Consider the following 10253-nt stretch of genomic DNA (forward strand, 5'->3'; position numbering starts at 1 on the left):
AGGTTTACCCCCACCCCCCAAAAAAGTCTAAAACAAAATATCTGAAGGGGGAAAAAATACAAAAGATTCCAGTATACCCAGATAAATATCAGTGTTGTTGTTTTAAGGAAAATAAATCTTTTCAAAGCTGAAAAAGTCAATGCTATGCAATCCACAAAAAAAAAAACTTTCATTGAATATTTCTAAATAATAAAAAAAAAACTTATGAAAGCAGTAAATTGCAAAAGAAAAAAACGTTTAAAACTTCATCAATATACCTAAACAAAGACACTATTTTTTTTTTTTTAGAAAATATATCGATGTTTAAAGATATTATTTTTTTTTTTAACATCGTCACGTACTTCCAATACTAACATGCACTTCACGTTCCCACTAACGCCCCTTTCCTGAACAGATTGCCCTAAAAAATTTTCGGTGTTTTTTAGTATGGGAAGAAAACGTTCGAAAATAAACTAGAATAAAACGTTGACAGTAAACGCGGATAAATACAGATTAGATGAAGATGTTTGCGAACTGAGAAGTCATCTCAGTCATTTCTGTGCTTGGAGAAAAAAAGTAAGAAAATGAAAGAAATGGTTGATGGCTTTTTCCATTTTGGGAAAAGAAAATTATTTGAAAATAGGAACTGTACATAGAATGCTTCCACATATACCAAGTATGGACGTTAGTAAGCTGCTATTTATGGCAACATATGTGCCGCCCATGATTTGTTTTTTTTACCACCCTGTTGTAATGGTTTCAAGGTAAGGGACAATGCCCTAGAGACTGACCATATATACATATGGAAGACGTTGAAGCAGCTAGGACCAGGTAGGATCAGGCAATGGCTGCTGATGACTCGGCAGGTAGACCTATAGGCTCCCTTAAACCACCTCCATCCTTAGCTCACAAGTATTGGATAGTGAGGGTGCAGTCTATACAAGAAATTGCTGACATTGAGCGGGTCTCGAACCCCAGTCCAACGGATTTTCAGGTAGGGACGATTGCAATAGGGTTTAAGAATGCTACTACCGTACGTCTTGCGTGTTGTAGAAAGCGACTAAAAGGACAGCTGCTGATTTGTTTGCTTGCTTTTCTGCCTTGGGCTCACCGCCAATAACTGTGGCTGATGACTTAAAAAGGCAATGCGATCGTAAAAACCTTTGCCATCCTGTTCGTAATACTAGGAAGGCAGTTAATTCTAATAGTCAGGCTTCTCCTTCATGAAGGTCAATACTACACAGTACTCTAGAAGTTTTATTCCAGCTGTGACCGAGTTGCGGAATGATCATCCTAATCGGGTAGTGGAATCGGTAGAGCTTCAAAAATTCAAACTTGCACCAAATGTTTTGTATGTTGAACAGGCTGATATAATATAGTTCATATATAAACTATCTGTTTTCATGTTACTGTTTTTAAAATATCCTATTTTTAATGTTCACTATTTCTTATACCGTTTATTTATTTCATTATTTAATTTCCTCGCTGGGCTATTTTTCCCTGCAGGAACCCTTGGGTTTATAGCATCTTGCTTTTCCAACTAGGGTTGCAGCTTAGCTAGTAATAATAAGAATAATAATTTAATCAACCACGCCTCATACTATTAAAAATAAATGGCCCATTAAGTAGCCAACCCCTTATGTAGGGATAACGGTGGGAAAGTAGATATGTCTTCTTCTATTAGTTGAGCAAAACGGTTGAATGGGAAATGGAATTATGAAAAGTTTAACACCATCCCTTTCACACTGTCTGATTTTGTTGGTTTGAGAAACTAACTTTCTCCTCTTAGCCTTTAGGCTCCTTTGTATTCATTGTGATTCATTATTGGTAGTGACAGGCCATTCCAACAGGCTAAATTTTATGAGATAGAAGACGAAATAGGGGTTACATTTTTCTAAAACTTAATTCTAGACTGAGATGCACGCACGACCGGAAAAGTCTATACAATTAATAAAACTTGAATGCGAGGATCTGGTTAGCACTGAAGTTTATAAGTCAATTATTTTCATATAATCTGGAATTTTAAACATCGGGAAGTTCATGAAAGCCAGTAATCAAGACATAAATATAGAGTTTTGTATACCAAGAAGTATACAAAAGCCAGGAACATAAGTCATGACCTATGAAAATATCAGAAATCTTATGAAATTCCGGCCATTCGTAGGTAAATAAGTAAATAAGAGCTCATTCATGAATTAGGGTAGACTTAAAAATTAAGGAAATTTGAAAGTTGAGAAGTCAGTAAATGTTAAGAAGTTTATAGAAGGCAGAATTTTAATGAATGTCACAAAATATGTAAGTCAGACATCTTTAAACGTTCTTATGTTAATAAAATTAAGAAAGTTTATAGTAACAATGTCCATTAAGAATAAATGCCAGGGTTTGGCAGTGCTGGGAGAGAAGCAGTTACTGAAATCGTATGTTAATCTAAAACCTTTTCCTTGTGTAACGCAGAAATTTCAGTTTAATAAGAAGAATCTCCCCATAAAAAAAAGAAGAGCAGTTTAATGTACAGCAGGACGCAAGAGTCCCTGGCACACGTCGCTCCGAAGTAGTGCACCCTGTTATACCCTTACCTCATGGAGTGTTACCAAATAGTGTAGGGGGAGATGGCAGAGATGGTGGAAGGGGCCAAACATTAATGTTGTTAATGTTTTTAAAACGTTTTATTTCAATTGTTCATTACTTTTTATATCGTTTATTTGTTTCCTTATTTTCTTTCCTCACTGGTTATTTTTCCCTATATGAGCCCTTGCGTTTATAGGATCTTGCATTTCCAACTAGGATCGTAGCTAAGCTAGTAATTATAATAATAATAAAAAGGAACTCATCTCAAAAAGGGTGTAGCTGGGTGAACTTTTAAAAGTTGCTTCACAAGAGCAGATTGATGCCGTGCGGATTGTAAACCAATGAAGATTAATGAGGCTCTTCAAACGCTTTCAAGTGGTTCCAGTATAGCGGCTTATTAAAACCTACCCATGGCATTCGCATCCCACGTGGTTCCAGTATAGCGGCTTATTGAAACCTAGCTAGGGCACTGGTATCCCGCATGGTTCCAGTATAGCAACTTATTAAAACCTTGCCGGGGCACTGGTATCCGGCGTGGTTCCAATATCGCGGCTTACTAAAATATACCCGAGGCACTGGTATCCCACGAGGTTCCAGTATAGCGTCTTATTAAATCCTTGAAACGGCACTGGTATCCCGCGTGGTTCCAGTATAGCGATTTATGAAACCCTAGCCACGGCACTGGTATCCCGCGTGGTTCCATTATAGCGGCTTATTGAAACCTAGCCAGGGCACTGGTATCCTGTGTGGTTCCAGTATAGCAACTTATTAAAACCTAGCCGGGGCACTGGTATCCTGTGTGGTTCCATTATAGCGGATTATTAAAATATAGCCGGGGCACTGGTATCCCATGAGGTTCCAGAATAGCGGCTTATCAAACACTAGCCACGGCACTGGTATCCCACATGGTTCCAGTATAGCGGCTTATCTAAACCTAGCCGCGGCACTGGTAACCCGAGTGGTTAAAGTACATCGGCTTATTAAAACATAGCCACTGCACTGGTATCGCGCGTGGTTCCAGTATAGCGGCATATTAAAACCTAGCCGGGGCGCTGGTATCAAGCGCGGTTCCAGAATAGCGGCTTAATAAAATATAGCTGGGGCACTGGTATCCCACGAGGTTCCAGTATAGCGATTTATTAAACCCTAGAAACGGCACTGGTATCCCGCGTGGTTCCAGTATAGCGATTTATTAAACCCTAGCCACGGCACTGGTATCCCGCGTGGTTCCATTATAGCGGCTTATTGAAACCTAGCCAGGGCACTGGTATCCCGTGTGGTTCCAGTATAGCAACTTATTAAAACCTAGCTGGGGCACTGGTATCCTGTGTGGTTCCAGTATAGCGGCTTATTGAAATATAGCCGGGGCACTGGTATCCCATGAGGTTCCAGTATAGCAGCTTATTAAACACTAGCCACGGCTCTGGTATCACGCATGGTTCCAGTATAGCGGCTTATTTAAACCTAGCCGCGGCACTGGTAACCCAAGTGGTTAAAGTACATCGGCTAATTAAAACATAGCCACGGCACTGGTAACGCGCGTGGTTCCAGTATAGCAGCTTATTAAAATCTAGCTGGGGCACTGGTATCCCGTGTGTTCCCAGTATAGCGGCTTATTAAAAGCGAGCTACGGCACTGGTATCCCATATGGTTTCAGTATAGCGGCTTATTAAAACCTACCCGGGGCACTGGTATTCCGGGTGGTTCCAGTATAGCGGCTTATTAAAACCTAGCCAGGGCACTGGTATCAGGCGTGGTTACAGTATAGCGGCTTTTTTAAACATAGCCGCGGCACTAGTAACCCAAGTGGTTCAAGTACAGTAACTTATTAAAACCTAGCTACGGAACTGGTATCTCGCGTGGTTCCAGTATAGCGGCCTATTAAAACCTAGCCGGAGCACTGGTATCACATGTGGTTCTAGTATCGCGGCTTAGTAAAACCTAGTCGGGGCACTAGTATCCCACGTGGTTCCAGTATAGCGGCTTATTAAAATCTAGCAAGGGCACTGGTATTCTGCGTGGATCCAGTGTAGCGGCTTATTAAAATCTAGCCAGGGCACTGGTATCCTGCGTCCTTTCAATATAGCGGCTTATTAAAATCCAGCCGGGGCAATGGTATCCAGCGTAGTTCCAGTATAGCGGGTTATTTAGACCTAGCCGCGACAATGGTAACCCAAGTGGTTCCAGTATAGAGACTTATTCAAACCTAGCCCCAGCACTGGTAACCCGAGTGGTTCCAGTATAGCCGGTTATTTAAACCTAGCCGCGGTACTGGTAACCAGAGTGGTTCCAGTATAGCAGCTTACTTAAACCTTGCCACGGCACTGGTAACCCGTGTGGTCACAGTATAGCGGCTTATAGAAAACAAGAGGCCATGTGAAGACATGCCTCCTAAAAAGCAAGAATATTTCCGTACGGAGAAAAATCCGCTCATGTGAAGCGAGCCTTAAGAGTCAAGTGTACCAGGCGTTCCTGTGTCTCACCGTATTTAGTATCAATACAACGTGACTATCATAGGTCTTAAATGTTGGCATACTTTATGGATAATGAGAATCACAATTAAGGCGAAAAAATACTTACGTTAAACATAAACGTGAGGTTGTAAACCGGAGGGTTCGCTCTTGTGACACACGTCAAGGTAGCCGAACTTCCCTCTCAAAGCCCTGAGGAGGGCAACCCCGAATCCAGGCTGCTGCTGCTCCCAGCGTCGATGCTAAGGGTGGCTTTGGGCACGTCTGCAAAAAAATTAAATATGTTCATTAAATAAAAGGATCATCCTGATCGGACAGTTGAATCAGTGGAACTTTAAAATTTTAAACTCCCAGCAAATGTTTATATGTTGACCAGGCTGACATAAGTCTTTTTATAGTTTATATTTGAAATATCTGTTTTAATGCTGTTATTGTTTTTAAAATATATTTAAATTTTTTATTACTTCTTGTATCGTTTATTTATTTCCCTATTTCCTTTCCTCGCTGGGCTATTTTTCCCTGTTGGAGCCCTTGGGCTTTATAGCATCTTGCTCTTAAACTAGGGTTGTAGCTTGGCTAATAATAATAATAATAATAATAATAATAATAATAATAATAATAATCGGCCAATAGAAACAGCCAAAATTGTATCAAATTTTATATGACTAGTTATCAATGCAGTTTGCAGCTTCAAAGGAAATGTATAATTGTGGAGCAATGATTTGAGAAACTAACAAAATAGTAAATTAATAAGCAGATAACTATAAAAATTTTACTACTACTAGTCTTCGGCACTTATTCTGCTTTTGCTTTCCCTAAATCTTATTTAACATTTTTTTCCTCCTTAAGTCTAAAGGTTTCTCGCTTCCTTTGTCGTCACAAAACCTCTCTATATTTATATTTCATACCTCGTTTGGGCCTGGGCTAGTTAAGGAAATCAATGTTTCTGAATCCACGAGCCGTGGTTCTTTCAAAATTAATATTACTCATATAAACGAGGGAACCTGAATCGATTTACATAAATTAATCGAAATGTTAAATCATCTTTTTTATTCATAAATTATTGTTAAAATTCCTCTCAAGGTTACGACCACTTGAAAACATAAATCGGAATAAGGTAAAAATTGCTGATTTTTAGGTTAAGGGAGATTTGAAAGAAACAAGTTTTTACTTCGGTGATGATCTACACAGAAGAAATATTTACATTTGCATATTTTAATTGCTAATATATATATATATATATATATATATATATATATATATATATATATATATATATATATATATATATATATATATATATATATATATATATATATATATATATATATATATATATATATATATATATATATATATATATATAGGAAGAGAAGATAATCATAGGAGTAGACATGAATGGTAGAGTGGGGAAGAGAAGATTTGGATATGAGGAGTTACATGGAGGAAATGGGTTTGGAATTAGAAATTGAGATGGGTAGTATATATTAGAGATGGCTCAGAGTGTTGAATTTGCATGTATGAATACAGGCTTTTAGAAATCTGATAAGCACCTGATAACCTATGAAAAGGAATGGAAAGCCAAATGAGTTACATCTTGGTTAGAAGAGCTAACACAAATAATATGCTGAACTGTAAAGTGATTCCGGGTGAAGCATGCGTTAAACACCATAGATTCGTAGAGATGAGTTTTAAAATGAGGTAGAAAACCCAAGAATAGATCTAGAATAAATGTTTGGGACATTAAAGGAGAAAAGAGAGAGTAATTTAGGAGGATTGTGTGAGAAAGGCTACTGGAAAGTTTGAACTTAGGAGATTTGGAAAGGGTAACGGATGGAAATATCTTGGTGGGTATGAAAGAAATATGTGCAGAGGAAACGGAGAAATTACTTGGAAGAACCAGGGGATATGGTGTGTCCAAAGTAGAAAAGTGATGGTGGGACAGAGAGGTGCAAGAGTCAGTTGAAAAAAAAATCAAAGGCATTTAAGAACTAGAAAGTAAGGGAGGCACAAGATACAGGAGAACTCTACATAGAAGAAGAAAAAGACTCTTTGGGGAAAGCAAGTATAGCTGTTGGAAGAGCAATAGAATAATAAAATTAAAGGCTACGAATAAGGGAAGAGAAAAGGATATCTATACGATTTCAAACTTGAGGAATAGGCAGATAGGATTTGGGGCAACTAGGAGTCATCAGGGATAGAGATGAAGATATATTACATAAGGATAGAGTCATTAAGAGGTGATGGAAAGAATATTTTGAATAACTGTCTTGGGTTAGAGTTCTCTTGCTTGAGGGTACACTCGGGCACACTATTCTATCTAATTTCTCTTCCTTATGTTTTGTTAAAGTTTGTATAGTTCATATAGGAAATATTTATTCTAATGTTACTGTTCTAAAATTTTTTATTTTTTCTCGTTTCCTTTCCTCACCGGGTTTTTTTCCCTGTTAGGGGCCTTGGGCTTATAGCATCCTGCCTCTTAAACTGGGGTTGTAGCTTAGCAAGTAATAATAATAATAATAATAATAATAATAATAATAATAATAATAATAATAATAATAATAATAATAATAATAATAATGATAGCAATTATTATTATTATTATTATTATTATTATTATTATTATTATTATTATTATTATTATTATTATTATTATTATTATTATTATTATTATACTGAAAATGAGAAAGAAAAGCTGGGAGAAGCACAGAGGATGGAGGGACCAGTGGTGAATATACGGAATACAGAAGAGAAGTGAATGCCCACTTCACTGAAAAAAAAAAAAATAATAAAGCACCTAGTCCATCAGAGTCTCAAAATGAAATGGTCAAAATACTAGCTACAGAGGGGGAACAATGGATTCTGGGCTTAAGAGCAATATGGATGAGTAAATAATGCTTAAAAACTGGGAGGAGAGTCTAATGATATCTATATCTATGCAGAAAGGTGTTATCATGGAAAGTAGTAACAATAAGGAGTTGAACTAACAGAGCTAGGTATGAAAGTTTTTGAGAGAGCACTAGATGAGAGATCGAGAGACTTTGTAAAGATTGGTAAACACCTGTATGGATTTATGGGGGGAGAGAGACTGTGGATGCCATATTTATAGTAACGCAGCTAAAGGAAAAGAAACTAGAAGAAAACCAAAAGCTCCTCTGTACTTTGAAAGATCTAGAGAGGGCCTAGGATATAATACCAAGAGAAATGATGTTTTGGTGCTCGAGGAAAAGGAAAGTGGAGTTGGAGAAGTTGGTTATTTTGGTAGAGATGATGTACAAACAGAAAACTTTGGGGTTAGTGTTGGATTACATCGGAGTCATCATTAATCTCTCTATCCCCAACCCCTTCCTTTACCACAGGTCTCCATCCCAACCTCCTCCTTAATCACATGTCTCCATCCCATCACTCTCCTTTAATTTGTTTATTATACATCCCCAGGGCCCTTCTTTAACATAGGTCTCCACCCTCAGCCCCCTTCTTTAGCATAGGTCTCTATCCCAAAACACCTCCTTTACCACATGTCTCAATTCCCAACCTCTTTTACAACAGGTCTACATCCCAAACCCCATTCTTTATCACAGGTGTCCATCCACAACCACCTCCTTTACCAAAGATCTCCATATCCACCCCCATCCTTTGGCAAGGGTCTCCATACCCAACCCCATCATTTAGCACAGGTCTCCATCCACAATCCCCTCCATTCCAGCAGGTCTCAATTGCCAACCCCTTCCCTCATCACAGGTCTCCATCCCCAACCTCAACTTAAATTATAGGTCTCCTTCTCCAACCACCTCCTTTACCACAGGTCTCTATCCCCAACCCCTTCCTTTACCAAAACTTTCTATCCCCAACCCCACAATACCCTACTTTAACACAGGTCTCCATCTCCAACCACTTCCTTTACCAAAGCTCTGTATTCCCAACCCCCTACTTTACAATAGGTCTCCATCCACAGCACCCTACTTTACCACAGGTGTCCATCTCCAATCTCCTCTTGCATTACAGGTCTCCTTCTCCCACTTCATCCTTTACCACATGTCTCAATCCCCAACCCCTTCCTTTACAACAAGTCTCCCTCACCAACCCCCTCCTTTACAACAGGCCTCTATCCCAACCCCCTGCTTTACCACAGGTCTCCGTCCCCAAAATCCTCCTCCACCACAGGTCTCCATCCCCAACCTCATCTTGCACCATAGGTCTCCTTCTCTAACTCCATCCTTTACAACAGGCCTCCATCCCCAATTCCATGCTTTATCACAGGTCTCCGTCCCCAACCCAATCTTTTACCAAAGGTCTCCATCACCAACCTACTCTTGCACCATAGGTCTCCCTCTCCAACTCCATCCTTTACCACAGGTCTCAATCCCCAGCCCCTTCCTTTACAACAGGTCTCCATCCCCAACCTTCTCCTCCACTGCAGGTTTCAATCCCCAACCTCCTCCTCCACCGCAGGTCTCTTTCCCCAACCTCCTCCTTTACAACAGGTCTCCATCCCAACCACCTCCTCCACCACAGGTCTCCATCCCCAACCTTCTCTTGCACCGTAGGTTTCCTTTTCTAACTCCATCTTTTACCACAGGTTTCAATCCCCAACCCCTTCCTTTACAAAGGGTCTCCATCCCCAGCCACCTGCTTTACAACAGGTCTCTATCCCCATCCTCCTCCTTCACCACAGGTCTCCATCCCCAACCTCCTCCTTTACAACAGGTCTCCATCCCCAACCTCCTCTTGAACCATAGGTCTTCTCCAACTCCATCCTTTTCCACAGGTCTCAATCCCCAACCCCATCCTTTACGACAGGTCTCCATCCTCAACCCCCTCCTTCACAACAGGTCTCCATCCCCAACCTCCTCTTGCACCATAAGTCTCCTTCTCCAACTCCATCCTTTACAACAGGTCTCCATCCCCAACCACATCCTCTGCCACATGTCTCCGTCCCAAACCCCATCCTTTACCACAGTTCTCCATCCCCAACCTCCTCTTGCACCATAGGTCTCCTTCTCTAACTCCATCCTTTACCACAGGTCTCAATCCGCAACCCCCTCCTTTACAACAGGTTTCCATCTCCAATCTCCTCCTTTACCACAGGTCTCCATCACTAACCTCCTCGTGCACCATAGGTCTCCTTCTCCAACTCCATCCTTTACAACACGTCTCCATTCCCAACCTCCTCCTTCGCCACAGGTCTCCATCACTAACCTCCTCTTGCACCATAGGTCTCCTTCTCCAATCCCC

The 10253-nt window shown here is 40.1% G+C and overlaps 1 protein-coding gene across 1 annotated transcript; it reads left to right on the forward strand.

Annotated features, from left to right (window-relative positions):
• The first annotated feature begins 6412 nt into the window (after nt 1–6412).
• Nucleotides 6413–10010, forward strand: LOC137619039 (uncharacterized). The gene is made up of 3 exons (XM_068349236.1): nt 6413–6471; nt 8568–8759; nt 8960–10010. The coding sequence occupies exons 1-3, from the start codon at nt 6413–6415 to the stop codon at nt 10008–10010; spliced, it is 1302 nt and encodes a 433-aa protein (XP_068205337.1).
• The last annotated feature ends 243 nt before the right edge of the window (nt 10011–10253 follow it).

This window comes from Palaemon carinicauda, chromosome 25 (genome assembly GCF_036898095.1).
Source record: "Palaemon carinicauda isolate YSFRI2023 chromosome 25, ASM3689809v2, whole genome shotgun sequence".
NCBI classification, from domain to species: Eukaryota; Metazoa; Arthropoda; class Malacostraca; order Decapoda; family Palaemonidae; genus Palaemon; species Palaemon carinicauda.